General features: G+C 46.6%; 1 protein-coding gene across 2 annotated transcripts in view; it reads right to left on the bottom strand.

The window, feature by feature from the left end:
- The window catches only part of KIF26B (kinesin family member 26B), a 487,970-nt gene that overhangs the window by 87,851 nt on the left and 372,777 nt on the right, over positions 1-27,342 (bottom strand). For both annotated transcript variants that reach the window (XM_059941090.1, XM_059941099.1), the window contains 4 exons: positions 11,149-11,355; positions 5,985-6,078; positions 4,529-4,791; positions 1,481-1,664 (listed from right to left, as the gene is read on the bottom strand). In XM_059941090.1, the coding sequence (XP_059797073.1) occupies positions 1,481-1,664; positions 4,529-4,791; positions 5,985-6,078; positions 11,149-11,355 (748 nt within the window). The remainder of the gene's footprint in view (positions 1-1,480; positions 1,665-4,528; positions 4,792-5,984; positions 6,079-11,148; positions 11,356-27,342) is intronic.

The following is a 27,342-nucleotide window of genomic DNA, read 5'->3' as shown; positions in this document are numbered from 1 at the left end:
AATGAAAGAAGCCAGACACTAAAGGGCCACATATAGACCACATGATTCCATTTACATGTTGTTCTGGACGAAGGCAAGGCTATATAAGGACAAAAATCTGATCAGTGGTTGCCAGGGGCTGGGGAGGGGACTGAATAGTAGGGCAAGAGGGACTATTCTGTAGCCATGACTTTGTTCTATATCTTGATAGTGGTGGTGGGTACACGACTGAATAGATTTGCCAAAATTCATTTAACAACACATAAAAAGGGTAAGTTTTACGGAATTTAAATTATACCTCATAAACCTGAACTAAATAACAACAATTAAGGAGTAGGAACAATAACGGAAGACTGAGTCAACAAAGGCATTGAGATGGGGGGAGGAGGGAGCTTCCACTTCCCCCATGTGGAAAGGGGGAACAGAAGCCCCCAAGAGCTATCTCCAGGAAAACCGGTTTCCAAGTCTTTGGGCAACAAGGAGCCCAAATTGGGGAGCCCATCCACAGGTCCTGGTCGCATGTCTGGAATTAGGTTAGTTGATTGCCTCCCATTAGTCAATTAGCTGCACAACTTCTAGGCACCAGGCTTAGTCTCCTAACTCAGGGTTTTTGTTTGTTTTACTGGCATCCAGTGTCCTTGAGGCAATCATTTGGAGAGCACTGGGGGTCAGTTGCCTACGTTTTGAAAGCCCTGTAGAAGTGGACAGAGAGAGACTCTGGAAGCTGCTGTCCAGCCAGCCCAGCCCTGTGGCCCACACTTGCCTTAGAAAAGCCCAGTGAGGTCCACCGACTACTTTGCCCACTGCCCAGGATCCCACCTGAGACACTCAGCTGAGTGCTGGTACTCAGCTCCTGAGCATAGAGTATATAGTATAGTACTTGGCAGACAAAGGATGGAGCGCTGCACCGAGGTCGGTGCCAGCTTTGAAAACAGCCAAGAGCGGACGGTATAAGCATTGATTAGGGTTCCCGGCAGTGCAGCTTGCTCACAGAGCATGCCCTGGGCATAGGTTTTTACAGAGAAATGTCATAGTTGGGCATTACTTGAGGCAGGGAGGCAGCCAGAATCTGGTTTGTTATTCAGAAGTCTGATTTATAGACTATTTAAAAGACATGGTTTTGTTTCTTTCCGGTCCATATAGTGGCTTCAAGCTACTGATTAGTAACATTGCCAGGGTGCTTTGGTAGATACATGTTGGTCTTTCGTGATAAGGTCTTTGAACAAAAAGATACTATGAAGCAGCTGTTTTTCTTTTTAAAATTTGTTCTCTCACGTTCCCATGGCAATTACATCTGTAAATCATCTTTACCGAGTGAGCCCTTTCCCCTGGGTTGTTCGAAAGCAAACATCAGCCCAGACTACACAACGGTCTTGAATGACACATCAGTACACTCCACACTGGTCAGATTGTACTACATTTTAAAAGGTCACAGCTGCCCTCGAGGAGAGGCTTCTCTCCAGGGAGGGCCGAGGAGGCTCTAGGGCAGAGGCAGACTTACTTCCCCCCTTGCCGCTCTTCTCCATGCGGTACTGGTAGATGTGCAGCGTGAAGAGCATGTGGGAGTTGCGGAGGTCGTCCTCATTGCAGTCCTGCTGGCTGCCCCGCCGGGAGGTTATGGCAGCATCCAGGAAGAAGGCGGCCTTCTCCGCAGTGGGCGCCCGCAGCTCACTCTGGTTCTGCAGCTGGAAGACACAAGGGAAGGACTGATGCTGCAGGCGGGCGGTGTGCCTGCCACTCGGGCCTGGCTGTCCGTTCCGCATTCTTGAAGGCTGGACGTCCTTCTGGAACCAGGGCCTCTACCCACGTGCAATTCTCAGCTTAATTTATTCATATCTGAAATTAACACTGAGCACGCTTATTGGATGAAACATATTTTCACCCATTTTACAACTGAAGTAGAATCTGTAAGTATCAGGTGTGAAAAGCAAATGGTTGTATCTGGGTGATCCATGGGGGCAGGTGTCCCACCCTGACCTCCGCAGAGGCCAGCAAACCAACATCCTGGGCAATCCAGGTACCTAAGAAAACATGAGGGATGTGACCGCATCTTGATTTCAAAGATTAGAGTGTTTAGAAGCAGGTGGGTTGCAAAGTGTGATTTTAGTCCAGATAGTACTGGTATCACAAAGAAGTGAAAAAACTTAGTTAGCTTTAACTCAATTCTCAATTTTCCCAGCTATCTAATTAGAGCCAATTTTAGGCCACATTTACTAGCATAGTTATAAATAAGGAGTAAGTGTAAAAGACATATGAAAACACCCAAGATACTTGAATGTCTCATCTATATCATTTAAGGGCTATCTATTTTATCTTTAGTTGCTAAATTCATGTTCATGGCATACTCATTAACTGATTAAAGAAGGACTGTGGGCCACGTGTCTAAATCCTATGAGATGCCTTGGCAATTATAGTAAACCTTACTCAGAGCAATATTATCAGCATTTGACCAGCACTCCTTTATTGGGGGTGGGAGGGAAGAAAAGTAAACTAATATTTCTGATTTATTCAAAGAAATGATTTGGAGTATGTGCCTTAGGGTCAAATTTTGACAGTCCTCTATTCTGACTCTAACTGCACCTGCAATTCTGAACCATGAGAGTAGATATTTGGAACCTGAGACCATCGAAATCCTCAAACTTCAAAGAGAGGTTCTGTGGTGCTCGTTGTTTTATACATACTATCGCAGAAAAGATAACCCAAAGAATGTTTAAGATTCTTCAACAAGAAGCTAAAGAGGATGTTGGTCTCTTCCTCTTTTTCTTAGTCTTCAGTTAACCAGAGCTTTCACCTCTGTGGAACTTCATTAAAGGAGTTATAAAAGTGAATGGAGGTTATAGCATATTTGAATGTCTAAGTAATGCTTGGAGTGGGAGCAGTGGGTAGGGTGACACTGATTCCATCACAGGTGCTGTGTAGATATGGTCTGAGCATATCTTATGCTTCCAAACTGGTGGTTCTCAAAGTGTGGTCCCTGGGCCAGCAGCGTCAGCGTAACATAGGAACTTGTTAGAAATGCGCATTTGAGGGCTCTATCCCAGGCCTATTGAATCAGAAATTCTAGAGGTGGAGCCCAACAGTCTGTGTTTTAACAGGTCTTCCAGGTGACTCTGATGAAGACTGAAGTTTGAGAGCCCCTGGATTAATGTTTGTATGACCACTTAGTTTGCATTCTAATTAGGTTTCATAGCCAAATGGTACCTGATGCATCTGTTAAAACTATGAAGAGCCAATTTTAGTCAGACATGGTATGGACCTTTGGGAGTTGCTGATAACTAACCAGGCAATCACAATCGACAGTCAGGAGAAACATCTAAGAGGGCTTCCTGGAAGAAGTGCCAACTAGCTGATACCCAACAAATAAGGAGTTAGCCAGATGAAGAGCCAGAGGAGAGGAGTCAGCAGCGTTTTGTGCACAGGGAACAGGATGTTCAAAGGCCCAGAGTAAAAAGAGGGAGGATGGTTGGTACCTTAGAGCCTTGCTACTGAAAGTGTGGTCCGCCATTGGGAAGCTCGTTAGAAATGCGTCATCAGAGGCCCAATCCCAGACCTACGGGACCAGAACCTGCATTTTAACAAGATCTCCAGTGCTTCTTATGCACATTGAAGTTTGAGGGGCACTGCTTTCTTAGGGGACCTAAATGTAATTTAAGAGGAGTGGCAGGAGGGGAGTGGTGGCAGGTGATGCTGGAAGGTTGTGTAGGGCCCCTTGCGAATCACGAGGATTCCTAATGGAAGTGGAAGGATCTGAGGTGCTCTAAGCAGGGGAAGAACATGGCCAGGTGTGAGTAGATGGGGGTAAGAGAGTGGGTATCCTCACCCGAGAAAACAGTCCCACCTGGGGTGAGGCAGGTGCTTACCAAAATGAACACCTACCTAAAAAGGAGGCATCTGATAAAACTAGAAAATAGAGCCTATAGCTAAAGACTGGGAAAAACTGATTATTCTGGATATGAACCAGGGTCCTCCCAGGTCATTCCCACCTCTGCTGTCAAACAGCGAGGGAGAAACACTCACAACAGGCATGACATCCTGAAAAGGCGAACTGGAGCTTCTCTTGGCTTCCATGGTTCCAGCAATTATATCATGGTTCCAATTAGAAAGTGGTTAATACTTTTTCCTACAGCATTACTAGTCCGGCTGTAAACCAGTGCCAGAAACACAGTTTATAGAGCCATAAACAACCCCAGTAATGGCTGGAGCTATTTGTGCAAAGCAGTAAACATTTCCGCTTGTTGCTAAACAAAAGAAAGATTGTATTTTCTTTTTTTTTTTTTGAAAGGGGCGTAAAGAAAGTGAATTCAATTTCCCCCGAATGCTACAACAATTGTGGTTCCTGCTCATTGTCAATTAGATTCAAGGTACAAATATTTAGGTTGGGCGAGCAGCTGGCCCTGCAGCTGCAGGCCGTAAAGTTTCAGTTCACTTTAAAGTAAACACTTGCAAGCCTCCCCCGTTTACATGTTGAGTGAGTCACGAGGTGAACTACCCCAGCCGCCGAGGTAGGGATGAGCCACCTCGGAGCCGGCCAAGCCCCAGAAGCAATCACCTGCGTGCCACAGATGGGGTCCTCGCACAGGTACACGCCCGGAGACTGGCCGTCCTGCAGGCTGCCCGTGGCCACCTCCGACAGCAGGTCCCGAAGGTTCTCTTCTTTGCCCCACACCTCCACGGCTGAGATCCGCACCGAGAAACGGGCTCCAGTCTTTTCTTTCCGTTCATTTATCAGCTTGAAGAGCCAAGAGATGGCACAGGGGATGATGCCAAGGTTCTGCATGGAATCGTCTTTTCCGATCATGGTGTAGGATTTTCCTGGGAGAGCGCGGAAAGAAGCAAAAGCAGCTTGAGTGTCCAGGCCTCATTCTATAGTCTCAAGAATAGATGCCAAGGATGCAGAAGAAAGGCATGGGGAGTGGGGAATGGGAAGAAAGGAAATGAAAAGGTGAGAGAAATATTAAACATTTGACATTTCCAAGTACTACTGATGGAATAGCTATAATAAAGAATGTGAGAGCCCCGACTAATGACAAGATTAAATCACAATTGACCTTGAGGAGGATCCCAAATATTACAAGCTATCCAGTTTCCGTACTGTTTTCCTCATGGTGGGAAGGCAGAAGTCTTCCATCACTAATATGGTTCTTTTTATCATCACCCCACAGATTCACTCCACATACTTACACTTTATATCCTTCTTCAAGTTAAATGCTGTGTATATTTTGCATGGGCAAATTCCATTAAAATCTGGATCACTGCTTTGATCAGAGATCAAGAAGACCGAAGTGGCAGTGAGATGAAATGGGCTTTCCGATCTGGCCTAGAACTGGCTCCATCATTGCAAAGCTGCTGTTGGAAGCTCTGCCCAGGGACACTTTTTGGAACTCGCCAAATTACTAACTTATCAAGCATGTAAAGTAAGACCTGGTGAGCAGATGGCCACAGGTCAGGATTAAGAAGGCACTTCAAGGGGATTCAGTCATCCAACCCTCACAGAGGTGTGTGGTGGCCGCCTTTCCCAGGTGCTTCAGCACAGGTGGATTCCCGACAGCTGGGTGGTGGGAGGCAAGGATGCTGGCAGACTGACCTCCCCAGACAGGTGCTAATGTGGGGTGGCCTTTGCTTGGTGGCTTCTCCTCTGGCATTATGTTGAACCCAAGTCCTCTGGGGAAGGGGGGTCCTCTCTGCTCCCCAGCAACCCCTGCTCAGGTAATGTAATTTTCCTGCTGTCTTTCTGGGCGTGATCCTGACCTGGACCGAGTGGGAACAACCCCACTACTCCTTTTGTGCATCTCTTGGACTCTAAGGCTTTCCTACATGACTGGGAATCCACTTAGGATGAGCATCTATATTTCAGAAGCAGAAATGGTTATTCATGATTATTCAATTCAGCACCTGCGGGAAACCACCTTTCCCTTCATCCGAGGACTCTGGGTACAATACAGAAGAATGGATAAAGTGATTGGGAAATCCAGCAAGCAGCATGAAAAAGTAAAGCTCTCACTGACCCAGCTTGGCATGGCCGAAACAGAACACACAGCCATCTGCCCCGTTGACCACAGACTGGATCACCTCTGCCACGGTTCCAGCACACACTTCAGCCTGGCAGACACAAGAGGAGACACAAAGTGTGAGTCGACCATTAATAATGGAAACTTGCACCTGCTTTCCTGGGACTCAGGGTCCCAGAACCATGGCATTTCCAGATGGGTTGGCTCTAACGCAGTTCTGGAGGTGCACAGAACCCTTCGTACCTCCCACCCCCTCGCAAGCCTGAGTATTACACACATTAAATGCAAGCCGCCCTTCTGCTAATTTGTGGTACATTTCAGCTGCTGTCTCTGCAGGCCAGGCACGAACAGGCTGGAACGGGAACGCAGAGTGCTTTCATGGACCTCACGCCATTCTGGCCTCCTCCCCAGGCAAGTATTTAAATATTCCATTCACCCTCTGCTAACTAGATCCTCCCTTTACACACACACTCAGAGCTTATGAAATGGCTAGGCTTGTTAGAGGGTAAAGGGTGATGTGCCATTTCAGGAAAGTGACCTTGGGATACATTATAGTTCTAATCTAAGCAGGAGGTTTGTGATGCATGTCTGCTTTGTCTTCCTAACTCTCTCCTCTTTCTCCATCTACATCCTTCTCTTTTCAAAACCAGCCTTTTCTTTCTTTCTCTCTAGATACATTCAATGTATATACTATTAATCACCATTGGTCAGTATGTTACAGTGGGTGGTCTTCAGCCTGTTATGTGTCTCATCTCCAATATGATTATTACATCCTTAGACAGAGGCCAGTCTCTTGGTAACATTTTGTGTATTTCCCCATTAACACCCAATACAGCGTTCTGCAAATGATAAGAAAATAAATTTTGTGAACCAACTTGGGGGTCTGGGAAATCTCTCTGGTTAGCATCCGAGGCTTTCACAGCAGCAGGAGGACAGAATCACTCACCGTGTGCTGCACCTTCCTTTCTCCCTCAGCACCAGAGTCAGATCTGGAAGCATTCAGAGGATGTGCAAACCCGGGGCTCAGCGGGCATCGGAGCAACGTGCCTCCCAGTGGGCATCTGAGAACTGCAGCCTCGGCACTGAATCTAGTTATTCAGCTCCAGGTTGCAACAGCACAATGAACCTAAGTGTTTGAAAATCAATTTTCTCTCCCGAACCGAAATTGAAAAACCACAGTCCTAACAACTGTCAATTGTTCTGGTGATGGCCTCAGCAGCTCTGCTGGGGGCTCCTCCTGAACGAAGAGGGTGGCAGGACGAGGCTGCGGTGGGGACCACAGGATCTGTCTCACCCCCCAGGGCCTAGGCAATGAGAGTCCGGAGCTAAAACCTGAGATTGAGGTGGAATCTTGATGGAATTTGCTAACGGTGCCTCTGCAGAGCCAGGAGAAGTTATCACCGAATGAACTCTGCCTTCCTCGGACATAAAGTGAGATGGGGGTTAGGAGGCTGAGAGCTCACCTTGAGCCATACATAAAACAAACTGTATTAGATTCAAGGTCAGCAAAGAGAAAGATGGTTGTGTGTGGACCAAATCCGCACACATTACTGAATCACACGTCCAAAGGCCTGAGGACAGAGGGAAATGGGGGCAGCCTCACAGGGCGCGGGGTGGGCAGGCCTCCCCTTGCAGAATTCTTGCCCAGAGTCCACTGAGAAGAGAACGGTCAGCAACATGTCCATCTGGTGTTTGTTAGCTGACAATGGCCCCTGGAGGCCCTTTGCTGTCTTTCCCCTTGAGCCTAGAGAAGCAGGAGCCTTCCCAAGTGGACTCCACAGGCAGGGCTGGGTGGGCAGGAAGCCTGTTACCCACCGGCAGGACTCAGTCCTCCTGCCCACCCTTCCTGGTGACGATGGAATGTTTGTGTTCCCCTTACCCCACCAAGTTCATATGTTGAAACTGAATGTCCTATGTGATGGTATTTGAAGGTGGGGCCTTTGGGAGGTGATTAATCATGAGGGTGGAGCCCTCGTGGATGGGATTAGTGCCCTTATAAAAGAGGCCCCAGAGTGCTCCCTGGACCTTCCACAATGGACGTAGTGAGAAGACATCTGTCTATGAATCAAGAAGGGGCCCTCACCAGACACTGAATCTGCCAGCTCCTTGATCTTGGACTTCCAACCTCCAGGACAGTAAGAAATAAATTTCTGTTGCTTATAAGCTACCCAGCCTGTGCTGTTTTGTTAAGGCAGTGAAAATGGACTAAGACACCTCCCCAAAGCCAGAACCAGCAGAGGTATGCCCCAGCAATGGGCAGCTGATGACTGCCAAGGCCTCTTGAGTGTACTGAGTGTGGCTTATAAGGAGGAGCAAGGACTGTTCTAATCACTGCTTAGCTTCAGGAAGCTGATGTCCTTAGAGACCGAGTAAAAGCAAAGTTCATGACCGCCTTGGGCCACGGTGGTTGCTGCTGCCTCACTGGCCAACAACAGGGGCCTGAGAGCAGAGGCGCATTCTGTACACTTTCCTGCTTTCCTGCTTCGAAGGCTCAGAGGGTGCTCCTTCACGGGGGCTGAGGCTGGCCACGCCGGCAGCATGATATTACTATTAACAGTGACAACAGAATAGTAAAAACAGTAGCATTTGTTGAGCACTCACTGTGTTCTGCTTCTGCTCTAAGCACCTCACGTGTATCCACACAGTGAATCAGCAGCCCAATGAGGCACATTTTGATCTTGTCTTCATTTTATGGATGAGGACACTGAGGCCCAGAGAGGTGGAGTGACTTGCCCAAGGACACACTGCTAGGAAATAGTGGATAAAATGGCGAGAGGGCAAAGATACAACACCATCCTGAGCAGGACGCGGATTGGTTAATAGTAAGACTCCAGGACAGATGTCCACTCAGGAAAGAGTCTGTGAATGAGAGACTGAATTTCTGAGTCTCAGTTTCCTTGTCTGTAATGTGAAAACAGCACTACCTCCCTTTTCAATACCACAGAATTCCAGGAAGAGTCGAATGGGTTAAAGTATATGGAACTTCTTGAAAACTACAAATTCATATAGAAATGTAATTTATTATATTGGAAATGTAACAAAAGCAAGCATTCTGAAGCGAGAGCAACTGTAAGAATGAGCATATGAGCTCTGGAACCAAGTGTGAAATGTAAGCAAAGACTAGCAATAAAAATGGCTCCCTTTTCCGGAATAAATCTAAAACTCATTAATAGTCCACACTTAATTTAGGGTTTGCTTTGGAATTCTTACAACTTAGGGAGATTCGCTTTTGAAAAGTTTTAACTGTGTTAATTAAATTACTTGTAGGCCATTTATTAGACCCAATGTCAGGTTTAGATTAGTGAGCCCACTGGGTGGTACAACACACAAAAAATGTAATGAGGAGAAAAACTACAGAACTTATTCATAAAGTACTTTGTCTTCTCATGGTAAAACTCTTTGGGGAAACCACATGCTTAGCTTGCTAATGAATGGAGCCTATAATATGTGCTAAGTGCCTATGGTGTCTGTGTGAACATTGCTACTTCCTGTACTCAGATACCGCATGGAGGAAATTAGCAAGAGCTGCAAATGGTAGCCATCACCACCCTGTCTTCAGGTTCTGCTCTAGGTTATTAGTTACCCGAGTGCACACTGTTTTGTTTAAATCTTGGGAAGTGCTGGAAATTTATCAGGAAGGTGCAGGTGTCTGATGCCAAAATGCAGGCAAAGTAGCCCACTGTACACCTATTACCTGGGTTATAGATATCTACTAGAAGATCCAGTTGCACCAATTCATTGTGGATGAATTGCACCAGATGGTATAAGTCAATCTTCTAGTAGACATTTGTTCTTACTGGGATTGGTTCCAGGAGTCTTGGTTAAGGAATCTTGGCACCCTGGGCCCCCAAGAAGCCTCCAAATTATACTCGTAACAGACTAACAAAAATGGCCACAATTCTCCACCCCTCCCTGTGTGCTTGCCCCTTGCAATGTGACTTTGCAGCTCCTCCAATCAAGAGACAGAGCCCCTTCCCCACTCCTCGAATTTGCACCAGTCGCATTCAGCAGAAGTGATGATGTGTCAATTCCGAGCCTAGACCTCAAGAGGCCTGCAAGCTTGGATCCTCTCATTGCCATGAGAGCAAGCCCAAGACAGCCTGCTGGTTGATAAGAGACAACATGGAAGACAGACCAGGTGACCTGGCCAAGGCCATTCTGGACCAGCCTAAAACTGGCCAACCCTCAAACATGTGATAGCATCCAGCCAAGATCAGTAGAGCTGCCGACCCAACCCAGAGCTGATCACTGACACACAGGTGAGCCGAGCTTGGAGCAGAGGAATGCTCAGCTGACCTACAGACTCATGAGCAATAATAAATCCTTACTGTTTTAATCCACTAGGCTTAGGGTGGTTTACAATGCAGCAATAGCTAACTAACGCACCAGCTATCCCTAGCCTCTCTTCTTCCTCTCCGCTCCCCTGACCCAGGCCACAGGACTGCACGTCAGCCTCAGTTTCCCCACCTAGCACTCCAGGTCCTCAGTAGGACTTGCCCTCTATGGAGCCCTAGAACCCTGCCTAATTCTTTTTTTTTTTTTTTTAATTTTTTTTTGATGTGGACCATTTAAAAAGTCTTTATTAAATTTGTTACAATATTGCTTCTGTTTTATGTTTTGGTTTTTTGGCCAAGAGGTATGTGGGATCTTAGCTCCCTGACCAGGGATCGAATTGGAAGGCGAAGTCTTAACCACTGGATCGCCAGGGAAGTCCCAAACCCTGCCTAATTCTAACCCAGCTCCGTGAAACATCTTTTCCCCTCTTACATGCTCACACCCAGAAGCCCAGGCAGGGGTGGGGTCTTAATGGACCAGTTGCCAGCGCCTCGATGCAGCTGTACCTGAAACTTCCAATTCTGCCTGCTCTCTTCCTGCTTCTGTTTGCCATTCACTGATTGGCTCGCTCTTCCTTCTCTCCAAGCGTATGTTTTGTTGAAATCCTGGCACAACAATCCTGCCCAAGGTGTGACACCAGCGATTCAAAAGGACTGAACTATTCAATGGAACTCAAATTGGCTTCCAAAAGTTGTTGTGTAGACAGTGGAAGTGACCCCTCAGAGTGCTCTGGAAGATACCCTCCCAGCTCATGGGTCCTAGTGAATAGTTAAAGCTTCTTGAAACTAATCAATATTGCCTGAGCTTGAGAAGGGGTTGTACCCACCTGAGAAGCATCTTGTGGAAAAACCGCATCAAAGGCAAACATCTTAGGAGGAACTTGGTTCCCTCTCTTTTGGAAGGCGTTTAGACCTCCACATGTCAGGGGGTCATACAAGGTGATCTGCTTCTTTCGTGGGTCCACCTTTAAGAAAGAGCTGGATTCCGAGGTATCGCGAGCCAATGTGGAACAAATGCGAAGCATGACTTTCACCTGTTAAGAAACAAAAGCAGGAGATGACAGGGATTAAGATAGTTGGATACTTTATGATGGAGCACCTTTACGTACTCTGGAGACACAAGTATACAGGGCAGCGTGGAATCTTCTCGCGATGAATTATGATAAAATGCACAATGAATTAGCAACATAACCCTCAGCGGTCATGGGAAAACTCAATTTATTTATAATTACCAGGTAGAATATTTTGATACGTCTGTTACTTTATTACAGAACTGGCACATCATGTTCTTTGTCTTCCTGTTAATATAAATAGAAAATTAACTGTACCCAGGTGGCCCAATTACTTAGATGAAAAGGTAATCTGGACTGCCAAGCTTTGGGGGCTGGCGTAGTTCCCTTGAAGCTCACAGATCAATAAACCCTGGACATAAAAGTTAGCTCCGTAATTTACTCCTTGAGTCTTGCCCATCAGGACTCTTAGAGACAAAAACCCACAGTTATTAGTGTCATCATTAGAAGCCGGTGAAACGGCCTGTTTTTAATGGCCAGCATTTGAAATGTGTTCCAAGGGGCAACAGTGATAAAAGACTTGTTTGAAACATGTTTTTTGGGATCCCATTAAGTGAGTGCAGAGAAATGATCGTTTCAAGGGATGAAAGTGCGTCTCTGTGGGAAACAGGCGGCAGTGCCCCTTTAACCCACCTCCTAAGTCATTGAACATGGACATTTCTAGTGGTCAGCCCAGCTCAGCCCCACCCCAGGGCTGAGCAGGGTACCTGTGGGAATGGACTGCTTGCCCTAGAGTTCTGAGGTGAGCAGAAGTCAAGCTGAAGCCACACACACAGTTCTAGAGGCTCAAATCCGGGGGAAATGGCCAGCATTTGCTCCCTTACCAGCTCTTTGTTACTGCGTTGCTACTTCACCTACTCTATGAGCCAGGCACTGAGCTAGGCCCTGGGGATGCAAAGGACACATAATACACAGAGTAGCAGGGCACACAGACACAGAGACAGGAGATTTTTGTAATACAATGTGGCAAATCCTGATGCTATATTCAGGGTTATTTTTAAATTCCTCTCTGTGTCATGCCCTCTTCATCTAATCAATGTTCAGGCCTGATGAAATCTCAGTCATGCAATTTTGGGGAAAGGGATTGTAAAATTTTACATAAAGGATTTCAAACATACAGAAGTGCTCAGAGAATAATCTACACTGTGCATACCGAGTGAGGTCATTCTCCTGCTTATCTCAGCCGTGTCTGCTGAGGCATGGGAACTCATCTGCAGTGGGCAAAGCTGAAAGGTAAAGAATTTCTAGGGCACTGGGCTCATCGGATGGGCCTGCACTGTGTCCCGGCTGGGCTTGTTCTCATCACTTAAGAATGGTATTCAGGTGTGGATCCGGAGGCTGGGGTCATGGTGGAAGGTTGGGATGAGGCTGACCCCTCAAGGTGCAACTCTTGGTTTTCTCTCTGAGGTCATACAATGGTACCTGCCTTTTCCTGAGGGTCTATGGTGTGCTAAGGCTGTGCTGTTATCTATGGTATCTTATTTAATCCTCCCAACAGGCCAGTGCATAGGCGTCCAGATTTTATAGATGAGAAAACAGATGCTACAGAAATTGCGGGTGGTAAGGCTAGGCTCTGATCCCACCTCTGACTCCAAAACCCATACTTTTTCCATTATGCCAAGTATTGCCTCCTGTACATAGTCAAACTTCTCGGAGCCTCAGTTTTCTCACCTGTATATTAGGGACAACACCACCTATCTCATGGGACTGTTGTGGGAATGAAATGAATTGACATGTGAAGTACTGAGCACAGGGTGGGTGCCTGATTCCTGTTTCTCCTCCTCCTCCTCCTCCCTGTATTGCCACAGTCTGAATCACGATATCCTAGCATTTTCCAATCACAGTGTGAATGATAAGGTTTTAGCACTCCTTGCCCTGGACTCACAAACAGGATGCCATGGGGGAATCACTGCAGATGGAGCTGGATATTAAGCGCTGGGCCTTAAAAGGCTCCTGTTGGTAAAACCCGTCAAGTCTCACGCATAGTCACTGCGTATATGACAGTAACCATCACTTCTGTCTACATTCCATTCTGGCAATTTTCTTGTTCACCATGAATATCTCCAATCTTATTTCAGTTCCATTCATTTCTATAGATTTGCCCCACTTACACAGCAGGTGTGCTAAGAGCATGTATTCAAACTGCAGCTTTTGGTAGGTGTCTGGGGCCTCTGGTCTTTCTGTAAGCAAACCTCCTAGCCCAGCCCCTGAACACTACAAGTCAAGGATGATGCAACCCCAGGCAGAACTGATGGAGTCACATGGCCCACTGCTTTTCTATTTCACAATTTTGCATGCAATTTCTGGGTAACTAGAGGTGCTGAATGTAAAATATGAGCTAAGCCAGGCAAGGGCCCGCAAGGAGAAGCAGGAGAGAAGGGGTTGGATCAGTGAGTCATTTGTCCAGGGGGAAGGCTCCTGAATCTTAATGAAGTTCCGAGCCTGCAGTTCAATTTCTGCAGACAGGCTGCAGATCCCAGCTTCTGTTCTGACCAAGGAGATACGCAGCTCTTTAAAAAATCCATTGAATTCTGGGCTGATGGAAATGCCACACTCCATTCTCTCCTTTGTAATTCATTTAAATAAATGGATAATTTTTTCCCCTTAAAGGAAGGAAATTGGGTTTCTCTGCTTCGTTTCTTTGTGTCATTATTCCTTGAGCCCAGCACTCCACTTCCTGCTAATCCTCTGTAATTAAAGTGCTTAGGAGATACCACTTGTGATCAAGAAAGTCTCCCGACTTCTTGCCAGGAGTTTGCGTTTTTGTTGCAAGCACTGGTAGGTTCTTGGCAACATGTACGTCAATCCTCCCTCTGACAGCTGCCCTGGGTAGAGGGTACCCACAGCTGTCAACACGCATAGCCTTCTCCCCAGATCTCAGGGTCAAGGCGACTGTCACTATTTTAGGCCCAGCAGCAGAGGAGCTAGAAAGGCCCAAAGTGGGGGAGTGTGGGCCTGACGCCCTGACTCTCTGGGACTAGCTTAGCACCTCACCTACCAAAGCTCTCCCTGGTTGAGACCCCACTTTGGCGCAGTTATCTAATTATTCAGTGGATGGTGGCAGACAGCTGTTGCTCCAGGCAGCACTTGTCTTCCTGTCTTGCTCATTAAGCATTCCAGCGCCTCCTACTGGACGGCCTGGCAGGACTGATGGAGAGCGGATATGTGAGACTCGCAGAGCTTTGCGCCTGAACTGGACAGACTCTCCATCAACATGAAGCAGCGCCGACTGCCACAGCCTTCGGGGCAGCCCACTGACAGGCAGATCCGCCCACGTGGTCACCCAGACTCCCTCCCCCCCCACGCCCCCCATCCCGAGGCTCAGTGCACAAGCGCACGGTGAGGACCAGGGAGGCCCCTCACTGCCTATCTCTCTACCCCCAAGCTGTCCGGCCGCAGGCTCTCTTCAGACTCTATGGCCCAGGAGGGCTGGGGGCAAATCTGACCATCTGAAGGGTCCCTCACCAGTCAGAGAAAGACTACAGACGATGGTGGGGTAGTGGGACACAGAGAGGACACAGCAATCCTCAGTATCAGAATTATCTTTACCTTCCACATCTACTCTTAAGTTCCTAAAACACATCTGGAAATGGTTCTCCAAGGCACACAGAGGCATGTGAGATGGGTTCACCAAAATCTGCCAGCAGGAAGGATGGTGGGGCAAGTAGGGCGGGTGAGACCATCAGAAGGGATTCCAGACCCGAAGGAGCCATCTCCTGAGACAGAACAGCCAAGCTGCAGAGCCAGGGAGCACTGGTGACTCGGTCCAGAGTCCTGTGTCCCTCTCGCTGAGGCAGAGTGGCAGCGGTGGTGACACTGAGACTCCCGGTGGTGAACGTAAGCCATGTCAATATCCACCGTCCCATCTCTCAAGGGCGATTTAGCCTCAGATGATTGAGAGCGAAGTCCAGGTGAGAGACTGAGTTGACGTCCAGCCCTGCCTGATGACAGCGACGGGGAAGACCGAGGCAGTGCCACGCTGCCCTCAGCACAGCCCAGGAAGCCTTTCTTGGTTTCTGCGTATGTTTGGATGGGATTCAGCTCTTGAGGGAAAAACATGGAGGGATAACAAAAGGGTCCATTGTACCTAAAGTACCTCTCCTTTCTTACAGGTTCCAGGTGTGATGGGCACTGCCTGCCGTAAACTAGGAGCCAGGAGACTGGGTTCTTATCCAAACATCACCACCGTGGTGTGGCTCTTCATCTAAGGCAAGAGCCTTGGTTTCCTTACCCCTAAAGTGGGCCAGTTGTGTCACCTCCCTTGCAGGACAGGTGTGAAGAAATAAAGAAAGAAAGATGGACTCTAGAGCAACATACAAATGTAAAATATCATTCTTCAAAGAAAAAAAGAAGGGAGGAAAAAAAGAATGAATTCATATTCTTCAAACCAACTAGTATAAAGTAGACTTTCTACATCAAATTAATGGCATTAGAAGCCTTTCTCCAAGGCTTAATTTTTTTAATTAAAGGAAAAAAAAATTTAATGAACATACACATCCACAGTGACAAGAGAGACAAAGAATAAAATATCCTCCTTCTTCCTCCCCCACCGCCTAAATTAAAGAATATACAGTCTACTTACATCGTCTGTAAAGGTGAGTAATCCATGTAGAATTTGATCTGAGGCTCTAAAAGCTAAATGAGGTATTTACCTTATTTTATTCCTTTCTTTTCTGTCTTGATCACACGTGATAGATGTACTCACATTGTCTACTTATGGTACATTAGCCACTTCAGGAAAATTCTCCAACCATTCCAAGTAAGATGACTGAAGAGACAGGAATCTTAAACAGTATATACTTCTCAATATGTATTCTTCTCAACACACTTGCTTTTCTGATCTACCAAGAAATTCAGCAACCTTCCATATTCTTCTATGCTTAGGACATTCTGACAAATCTATTGTAAGAGATTTTTACAATAGTGCCAATTTCTAAAACACACTGAAAGGGATTAAGGGTGTGATTTTCCAGCCATTATTTAAAGAGTGGTTTCCTCCTTATAATATAATGTAAGATTCTATTGCTAATCCACCACTGGCACACTGAAACCCACAAATATGACTTTCTTTCCCCCTTTTGATTTGCCAAATGTGCTTGCTTAACCTGATACGAGAGACAGGCAAAGATGTTTTGTAAAGAAACAGATTAAAATTGGGTTTTAGAACAGGAGAAAGTTTAAACACGTTTCTGGTAAAATTTCTAGAAATAATCTGAAATTACTTTTTCTAGAGGAAGATCTTGATGATTTCATGTGCCTGAAAGCTTCCAGAAGTTTTTAAGGAGACCATGGAATCAAATTCCAAATAGTAATAATCTTAGAGGTCTCAAATAACTCCAATACTGGGAAGTCCAGGGAGAACCAAGCAGGTTGTGCTTCCTAAATTTACAGAGGGAGCTTTTAAACATTAGGTTACAAAGTCATTATTCCACTGAACATCGTTACCATTACAGAATCACAGGGTCACACTGAGGGACTCCGGAGATTCTAGGCACAGTTGAGTTGTTACTTACAGAACAAAATTGGAGTGTATTTCTTTGCATAAAACCACAGTAATAATCCTACATGACATATTCGAAGACCATGGGCTATCTTCACCTGGAGGTCCAGAGCAGTTGGAACCAGTGCTGAGTTTGGGGGGCAGAGGGCAGACTTCAGGAGGCTGAGGGCACTCCGGGCCTGTTTGGGGGCAGCACCTGCCCTGTGTTGATAAAATCAATCGCTCAGTAGAGGGTACTCAAGAGACTTGTCCAAAGCCAGTTGCCTGGCAAAGGTGAAAGGGCGGTGGCCCCTGACCCACTCCTCCTACAGACAGTGTTCTGGGTCGGAGCCAAAGAAAGAGTGCTGTCCTCCCACCAAAGCCAGCAGGGCTTGAACCTCTCCCACCTGGGGCTGGGCCCGCACTGAACCACCTTTACAGAGATGGGGTGGGGGGGACTGTCCTTGCACTGTGGGTGGCTGGCTTCTCAGAGGTACCAGTGGGTAAGCTCTTGTGGTGCCAGACAGAAAATAATGAGCAGCGATGCTATCAAGAGGAAAGATTTACATTATTCGCAGCCGGGCTGGGAAAGGAGACAAGTGGTGGCATAATAGAGCTAAGTGTGGGAGAACACGTGCGAGACCAGAAATGGGGCCGTAATGAGAGGTGCTCAGCGAAGAAGTGCTTCGGGGAGTGGGGATGGGGGATTCCCTGACGCCCTCCATCACCAGCATCTGTCACCAGGCAGCCATCAGGGGACCACAGTGCTGGAGGGAGGGAGAACGAAGCCAGGGGACAAGCCCTTCCCGTGAGGCTCATGGCCAGGCAGCCTTTGGGAGCGGGGCCCCTTATGCCAATTAGCAGGCTGGGAAAAAAGCTGGCCAGGATTCGAGGAGGGAGATGGGCACATTTCAGGGGCTAGTCTGTCAGCAAGGACTGAGACTCTGACAGCAGCCTGTTAGAAAAGGCCCATCGCTTAGTTCAGCGCTAGGATATTTATTTTAAATGGATAAGCTGTTTAAATATACATCCTGGGACTCCCCTGGTGGTCCAGTGGTTAAGACTCCGTGCTCCCAATGCAGGGGGCCTGGGTTCGATCCCTGGTCAGGGAACTAGATCCCACACACCGCAACTAAGAGCCCACATGCTGCAACTAAAAGATCCCGCATGCCACAACTAAGACCCGGCACAGCCGAATAAATAAATAAATACATATTAAAAAAAAAAAAAGCTACATCCTAAGACACAGGCATCCTCTGTCAAGTGGGATGTGGGATTCTGACCCTCTCCAATATTAAGAACGCTCACTGTCTGCGTGTCCTGCCTCTGACCATGTGGAGCACAGCCTGGAGCTTCGGAGCACACGCTCTGGAGACCCACTGCCTGGGTTTGAGTTCTGGTTGTACCTTTTACTGATGTGCATCTGTGGACAAGTGACTTAATCTCCCACAAGCCACATCTAGAAAGATCATGAACTTTGAAGTCAGGACGTCCCGGCTCTTACGAGCTGTGTGACTAGCAACATATTATTTTAACAGTTTCCTCAACAATAAAATGGAGATAATAGCCCCTATCTGGAGGACTTTATAAGATTATTAAGCAAATAATCATGCTAAGTACTTGGCACAAAGTACGTCCTCAATAAATAATAGGTACCATCACACTGAGCCCTCATTCATGACAGCGCTGTACGGTGTCCTCAGGAATCTAGCCGATGATCTCTGCTCTCCCAGATCTCCCTTTAACCACCTTTGACCTGGGAGTTCAGAAGACCTAGTCACTAGATTCTTAATCGTTTGTGTCCGTAAGAGAGAGCTACAGAGAGAAAGCATCATCCCACCATAAACTACAGAGCTGAGGCTTCAAGGCTTGCCCGAGGCCGCCCAATCTGTATAGATACAAAGTTAGCTTAGGTCTTCCAACTGCCACCCACTCTCTCTGCTGCCTGATTTTTGGTAAATCCTGGGTAAGTGACAAATGGAGATTTTTCTGAATACTGGGTAGGAAAACTATTGTGGTTAGTTTCTGGCGATTGTGGTTATTTTATCTTTGGAAATACCCATTCAAAAGATAAAAGATCAGAGAAGAAATTTTTGAGAAAAGCAGCAATGGGCACTCCTTATATTAGAATTCTTTCAGGTGGACTCATTTCGGATTTGGGCACTAATAAGTTAATAAAGGGCCCATTTACCGTAAAGCTCACTCATGGGTTATGACTGGAGAGCTAACTAATAGAGCTGTTGTTAATCACGAGCATTCAAGAAATGCTGCCTCTGCTGATGCCAGCTCGTCTGTCACCAAAGATGCTGTTCAGCTTGGCCACCAACAGGGCCAAGGAAAAGCTGTTTTTCTTTTCTGCAGCCCAGTTTATTATAAATATGAAGACTTCAGCTTGCTAACCTGACACTTGATTTAGTGTCTTCTGTCCCTCATTACTGAGTTCTCCTCGGTCCCAGGAATTTCACTATCCCACTGCTTCTGGCCTTTGACCTAGATAAATAACACCCAGAACTCTGAAAATAAGTCAAATCACCCTGTCAGGGGACTATCCAGAAATACTAGCTACCAGGTCCACCATGGAATTTAGTAAAGCACCATAATAAACAGCGTAGTTATCTAAATAAAAAAGGCAACAGCTGTGATCGTCTAATAATTAGCTGTGTATTTTTCTGGCATTCATCACTTCAGTCCATTTTCTTTATAAAACTGTCATTTAGGAACACTGTTCATGCTGCTCCCAAGTTCCGTTACATATGTGCATCTCTCAGGGGACGATAATTTTATTCCTGGCAGCACTCCGTATGGATGAGACCTGAGTAGAACCTAGGGGTGCCAGCATTAGCCCGGGTTCTCAGTGCTTCCTGGGGACAGATGTCAGGAAAGCCAGCACAGAACCCCCTCAAGCTCAGCACTGAGGTTTTTCCAGGCCCACAGGACTGCATGCTTGGTGTTGGGAGAGAAGACGTCCTTCTCCAGGCCCCCAGGGGAGGTCGGGGTCGATGCAGGGGACCGAGTCCCCTCCTGGAAAAGTCCCCTCCTGGAAAAGCCGTGGGCATGAATGCACACTCCAGGATTGGGCTGTTTCTCCAGCCTGCAAATCTGCAGCCCTAGTTCTAGGAAAGAGAAGAAGGAGGGACTTGTCCTTGTGAGAAAAAGCACCTGAGGGATCTTTAGGGCCAAGAGGTTGAAATCTGGAACAGTCTTAGCTGACATTCAGGGTAAATGTAACTCTCATCGAAGCCTGACGTACTCAGTGGATTGCCATGGCCAACTCCACATTCTCTTGACCTTCTCACGCTAAAAGAGGGGAAGGAGAGGGAGGAAGGAAGCGGGAGGAAGATGTGACGCCGGTACCTCGGTCCCCAAACCCTGGACCCTTAATAAGTCTTAGAGATTTTCATTCTCATTCAATAAAAATATGAAGAAAGTTCAATCACAGCAACACTAGCCACAATTACTCCAATGCTTTCGCTGTGAGTTCCTCCGAAAGGCCTCCCTACTCAGAAGTGCATCTGTCCAATTCCACTGAACACGTATGAAACGCACATTATGCACAGAGCCCAGGCCAGGGCTGAGGAAGGGAGGCACAGGCAGAGGTGGGAGGGTGGAGAAAGTCAGGACTACTTATAACAGAAAAGGGAGAAGGTGGCATTTCCATTTCAGATTACTTTATTTTCAGGTTTTAGGCTTAGAACCAAAGCAACTTGAATTCTCGGCTTAGCTCCAAAGAGCCCCAAGCTCATGCTGCCTTCTTGTTGGAAGAACTCCATGGGATCTGATAAACCTGGGCAGCCCCTGGAGGTGAAGGACATGTTGATAAGAGGAGGGGGTGATTGAAGCCCAGTGGGGGGCAAAGGAGCAAATGCTAATGAAAATCTCCCACCACCTCTGGCCAGAGGCAAACCACTGACCTCCTCTAATTCCCTTAACTGGCTCTACCTTGGCAGGGAAGCCCTCGCTGGCAGCAGGACACAGGTTCAAAGCAGAATGGTAAATTCTAATATGGAGGATTATTTGGAGGACATGCTTTCTCTTTATTTTCTTAAAATGTGTGTATGAAGAATCAGATGGAGTTTAGGGAGAGAAGTACCAAGTAAATGTGAGATTTACCTAATTGCAGTCTTCTCCAGCATGCTTATGGTAAGAATTGAAAAAAAAACCCCAACAAATTCAGGTATATACCCATAATCCAACAACAGTAATCCTCCTTGCCCAGAAGGCTGGGCCTGGGGACAGGGCCTGGGAGGGGGGGCATTACTCCTGTGGCTGAGGGGCTTCAGCAACCTTTAATGAAAGACGCTTGATCAATAAGGTGCACTCCTGCATTTGAGAATTGAAAAGCCATACTAGCATGCTGTGTCTGAAGCAAACGTCAGAAGCATTTATCATGTGCTGGGATGGATGGTCTGAAGCTACAGCTTGCCAAACTATGAGAGTGAACTTCACTTAGGTCCCACAGATACCCTTGACAGGTCCTTTTGCATTGTGTGGAACCAGCTTTTCCTCAAAGACCAGAATGCATGAGGGAGCTTGATCATGGCTGCGTAGAATGGACACCGCCACAGGGCTCTGTTACTGGGAGGTATCCCCATGAGGGAACTTTGTTCCTGGGCTCCAGCTTACGTAGGGCTGTTTTAGGCCTTCTAGGTGAACCCACAAATTGCCTATTTGTATTTCCAAAGAGCCTGAGCTGCTGTCCCCTCAACAGATCATGGTGCACAGTTCATCTTGTTTGGACTTAGAAACCTCAGGCTTGAAGAAATCTGCCCAAGGGACACGGACTGGACAAAGCAATGACCAGTGACTCTCCCAGACTCCTGGCCACTCCCCAACTAGTCTAGTGGGTAAACACCCAGAGCAGGAATCAGAAAGCCTCCATCCATTCATTCCTTCAGCATCTGTTGAGCACATCTCAGTCTGAGCCAGGTACCATGCCAGGCTCTGTGGTTACAGAGCTTAAAAACCAGCTGTTGTCTTCAAAGGGCTTAGTGTATCAGGTGAGATAAAAAGTGTACCAGGTGGTACAAAAGACCTTTGTCCTGGGAAACCATGAGGATCCAGTGGGAGGGGACATTTCCACTAGGGGAGCAGGGCCAGGAAAGGCTTCCTGAAGATGATGATCCATGAGCCTTGGAAGAGGAGTCAGGGTCAGCTAGGCACCTAAGGCAGGGCACGGGCACCCAGGCAGAGGGAGCATGTGGGCAGAGGCTGACTGGTGTGCTGGAACCTGCAAGTAGCTACGGGGCCTTGAGTCAAGTGTCTCATCTTCTCTGTGCCTCGGTTTCCTCATCTATAAAGTGGAGGTGGTAATAATGCCTACACCTCATGGAAGCTCTTATGAGGATTACATGAGCTGATGCATGTGAAGCTCTTGGCAAAGAGCCTGGCACACAGTAAGGGCTCAATGACTATTGTTTTATGATTTCACTCTGTTGCTGTTTAGGGTGGGCAGGGTGGAGGAGGGGTAAGAAACTCTACTGGAAAAATAGGTGGATGTCAGATTGTGGAGAGACTTCCTTTCCAAACTAAAAACTCTGTACTGAACTGGGACAATGGGAAGCCATTGAAGGACAGAGAAGGAAAGTAACTGGGAGGTTCCCATCACTCTGCAACAGAACAACAGCTCTGCAGTCACGATTTCTCCATCTGTAAACCAGTGCTAACACCACCACCAACTTTCTTCCACTGTGGGCTGTTACAAAAGTTAAGGAAGAGAGCGTTTATGCAACTAGCACTTTAATAGCATAGCATTTTAGATGTGCTGACCACTTGTTCAATGAGTCTACTGTGGGGCTTGTGTAGATCACAACTCTGTGCAGAGTTAGGAGGCTACTGTATGCGTGTGAACTTGGTGCTAGAAGCAGCCACGTTACCTGACAAGGAGAATAATGAACCAGTCAACCAACAAATAAATATTTATTAAAATGCCAATGAGGAAGGCACACTCCTTACCTAGGAAAGCAAAGTATGCCAAAACATTTGCATTCAAGGGAAGAGCCAGACCGATCTGCTTCAGAACTCTCAAGAAGAGAACGCTTGTTGTACGGTAGTTGTACATAAATCCACAGGACGTAGACTGCTCTGTCCTACCATGGAACAGACTATGTCGGTGGTAGTTAGGGAACTACCTGACAGAAAAGAACATCTCTTTTCTCCCTAGTAGAGGAGAACCCGCAGCCTTGGCTCCTCCACCCTCGGGATCACGTATTAGCTCACCTATTGGACATTATTACTCTGTCCTGCAGCTGATTCAAGCTCCCAGTCAGTGACTGGGTTTCTATCAATCAATCACACAAGGGACACAACAGAGATTCATTTCTTTATAAACCTGTATGAGGCAATTGGCCACCAGCTACGGTCTCCCTTGGCACATTTTTGTTTTCAGTAACCACGTTCCCAGGAATTGATTTCACATAAGCATGCAAGGTGAAGCTCATGTCTTCTTACTTACAAACAGCAAACTAGAGACTTCCCTGGTGGCACAGTGGTTAAGACTACGAGCTCCCAATGCAGGGGGCCTGGGTTCGATCCCTGGTCAGGGAACTAGATCCCACATGCGTGCCGCAACTAAGAGTTCACATGCCACAACTAAGGAGCAGGTGAGCGGCAACTAAGGAGCCCACCTGCTGCAACGAAGACCCGGCACAACCAAATAAAAAAAAATAGTAAACGAAATTGATTTTAAAAAATAAATAAATAAGGAGGATACTCAAAAGAAACAAAAAAAAAAAACAGGAAACTACTCAAACTTAAACTACTTGTTGAAACACAGGGGTGGGCCTGAGAATCTGCATTTCTAGCAAGCTCCTGCTGCTGCTGCTGGTCTAGGCCTCACACTTGGAGAACCACTGCTCAGGAGGTATGTTGGCTTCATCCTCATGGAATCTTTCCTTCAAACTCCATTGTGGATCAAAGACACGATTGTGTGAATGCTAAATCCAAGGCAAATGACAGTCTTATTAGTTTTAAAGACTCTGGGAGCTAAAGAAAGAATGTTTTTGTGCTGTCAAAATAAAAGTAGCTTCTGATTCTATTCCATATTTCTCCTTGAGGAAAAGTTCTAAAGTGAAATGATAAGTGCTAACCTAAGGAAGGATCAATAGGTTAAGGAACTTTCTCCTAAAAGTAGCCCAAATCTTGCATTTATACTTATTTGTTCTGTAGCTTTTTTCCCCCATAGTTTCTTTTTTTTTTAATATAAATTTATTTTATTTATTTATTTTTGGCTGCGTTGGGTCTTCGTTGCTGAACGCGGGCTTTCTCTAATTGTGGCAAGTGGGGGCTACTCTTCATTGTGGTGCACGTGTTTCTCATTGCGGTGGCTTCTCTTGTTGCAGAGCATGGGCTGTAGGCACGCAGGCTCAGTAGTTGTGGCTCGCGGGCTCTAGAGTACAGGCTCAGTAGTTGTGGTGCATGGGTTTAGTTGTTCCGCGGCATGTGGGATCTTCCCAGACCAGGGATCTAACCCATGTCCCCTGCATTGGCAGGTGGATTCTTAACCACTGCGCCACCAGGGAAGTCCCCCCCAGGCTTTTATTACTGTCACGGAAGCATAAGCTTCCCACAACAAAATCCAGACCAACTCTTCCTATAAGTTCTTTTATTTCCCTCTTCCCTCAAACAATTATTTGGGATCTTATTAAAATTATACTCATAAAGAAATCAACATGAAAGGAAGGCAGCAATTGTTCTGAGACCATTTTTCCTCCTGGAGAACATGGTCCTGGCTCTGCAATGTGTGTGACTCTATGGGCGTGAGTGTGGATGAGTGTGAGTATATCTGAGGATGATGTTTAACACTTTCATTGAACAATTTCTAGAATCAAAAAGCATGTATGGTTGGGTAGAATGGTCAATATTTATTTCATGTGGAAAACAGTTATTAAAATCTGAAGACTTAGGGTAATTTCACCAGGGAAGGATCCTCTGCTTCTGGATCACAGTTCATCCAGAACAATGCTTGAATTTGATGGAAGTGTTTCAGAATAAACCAGTCACTAAAAACATGTAACACTCACTGGGTGGGGCAGAGGAAATGTAAATTTTGCTTTGTTGGGTAGGTGAAAACTGGCAACCTTCCAGCCAGTTTGTCCAGCTTTGACGCACTCAAAGTGAGGATGATGATACAACCCAGATCCAACTTGAATCCCATTTAGGTACCAGAAGATCTCATTATAATACTGTCTACCTGTAACACAGACCAGATGGCAATGGGCCCTCGGGCAACATTAGAGAAAGCTCTAGTGAACTCTACTTAGAACGAACTGATTTAATAAACTCTCATGCATGATAAAAAAAAATTCATCTATAAAAAGGGAGTAAATGAGACTATGGTGAATTTCCCCCAGAAGACTGAGTGTAGGGTAGAGGTGTCTGGGTAGGACATGATGGTGGCAGCTAAGAGAGAGACTTAGGTGGCCGAGCCCAGGGGCTGATACAAAGATTTGGCAGTTACATAGGGCAGTTATGTTCTAGGCAAAAAACTCATTTTCAAATTTGTAAGACTATGAGTGCCTTGAAGTAGAGCCTGCGTCTTGTTTATCTTCACATCCTCAATATCACTCATGGTGCCTTTCACCCAGTTGGAGCTCAATTCTACAGTAAGGTTTTACTTTGAGACTTAGAAATTAGAGATGGAAGTATTTGGAAATGGAATCTTTCCTGGGAAGGTTCTGGATGCAGGTGCAAAGGAAAATGAAAGATGATAGGAAGGAAGAGGAAGACTGTTCTATAAATAATAATAACAAATTAGATCAGGGTTGGAAATGTTTTTAAAGCAACCTGCCCAGATTCTAAACTCTTTCTTCTTCTGTTTCTAGGGGGTGGGTAGGAGGTGGTAGTTATGCTGACTGGGAGGTGGGGGTGTGTCTGAATTTACAAAAGATACGGACGTAAGTGCATTCTGACTGCTGGCCTCTCTGAGGGACACTGTGGGTGTGTAGGGGTTTTTTGGAGGTGGTGGTGGTGGAGAATGCTGTTGACCCTTTTGTTCAGTGTCAGCTCTTGCAAGTGGTTTCAATTTAACAAGCCTCTCTTGAGGACTTACCTCTGCCTTGCTCTTTGCCAAATCTCCCAGCTACCCTGTAAGGTAGGCCTTTCATTGTCATAGAAGAAATAGGTTCAAAGGAGCAAAATGGCTTCCCTAAAATCTCATAGAAAATAAGTAGCAGAAACAGGATTCAAACCCAGCTCTGGGTGGAAATCGTATACATTTTCCTCTCTACCACAATTGCTTCCCTGGGCAGACAAGGCAAGAGGGCTAATACAAACTCTTTAGATCAAGCCCAACCTAGAGCATGTAAACTGTACACAAAACAGACCTCACACTGACTATATTTATGCTTGCCTTGGCAGGTTTTGTGGGACTCTGTAAAGTCATTTTTTCCTTGTACTGCTGTGGCTCAGCATGCTAAAACATATTTCAGCACTTCATAAAAGCACAGGTGGGAGACTGATTCAAGATGGTGGAGTAGAAGGATGTGCACTAACTCCCTTTTGTGAGAACACCAGAATCACAACTAACTGCTGAACAATCATTGACAGGAGGACACTGGAACTCACCACAAAGATACCCCACATCCAAAGACAAAGGAGAGGCCACAATGAGATGGTAAGAGGGGTGCAATCACAATAAAATCAAACGCCATAACCGCTGGGTGGGTGATGCACAAACTGGAGAACAATTATACCACAAAAGTCCACCCACTGGGGTGAAGGTTCTGAGCACCACATCAGGCTTCCCAACCTGGGGGTCTGGCAATGGGAGGAGGAATTCCCAGAGAATCAGACTTTGAAAGCTAGTGGGATTTGATTGCAGGACTTTGACAGGACTGGGGGAAACAGAGACTCCACTCTTAGAGGACATACACAAAGTAGTGTGTGTATCAGGACCCAGGGGAAGGAGCAGTGACCCCATAGGACACTGAACCAGCCCTACCTGCTAGTGTTGGAGGGTCTCCTGCAGACGTGGGGGAGTGGCGGTGGCTCACCATAGGGACAAGGACACTGGCGGCAGAAATTCTGGGAACTACTCCTTAACATGAGCCCTCCAGGAGTCTGCCATTAGCCCACCAAAGAGCCCGTAGCCTCCAGTGCTGGATCACCTCAGGCCAAACAACAAGGAGGGAGGGAACACAGCCCCATCCATCAGGAGACAAGCAGATTAAAGTTTTACTGAGCTCTGCCCACCAGAGCAACACCCAGCTCTACCCACCACCAGTCCCTCCCCTCAGGAAGCTTGCACAAGCCTCTTAGATAGGCTCATCCACCAGAGGGCCAACAGCAGAAGCAAGAAGAACTATGATACTGCAGCCTGTGGGATGAAAACCACATTCACAGAAAGACAGACAAAATGAAAAGGCAGAGGACTATGTACCAGATGAAGGAACAAGATAAAACCCCAGAAAAACAACTAAATGAAGTGGAGATAGGCAACCTTCCAAAAAAAGAATTCAGAATACTCAGAGTGAAGA

The sequence above is a fragment of the Balaenoptera ricei genome, chromosome 1 (assembly GCF_028023285.1).
Source record: "Balaenoptera ricei isolate mBalRic1 chromosome 1, mBalRic1.hap2, whole genome shotgun sequence".
NCBI lineage: Eukaryota > Metazoa > Chordata > Mammalia > Artiodactyla > Balaenopteridae > Balaenoptera > Balaenoptera ricei.
This window is presented reverse-complemented; position numbering and strand designations above follow the sequence as displayed.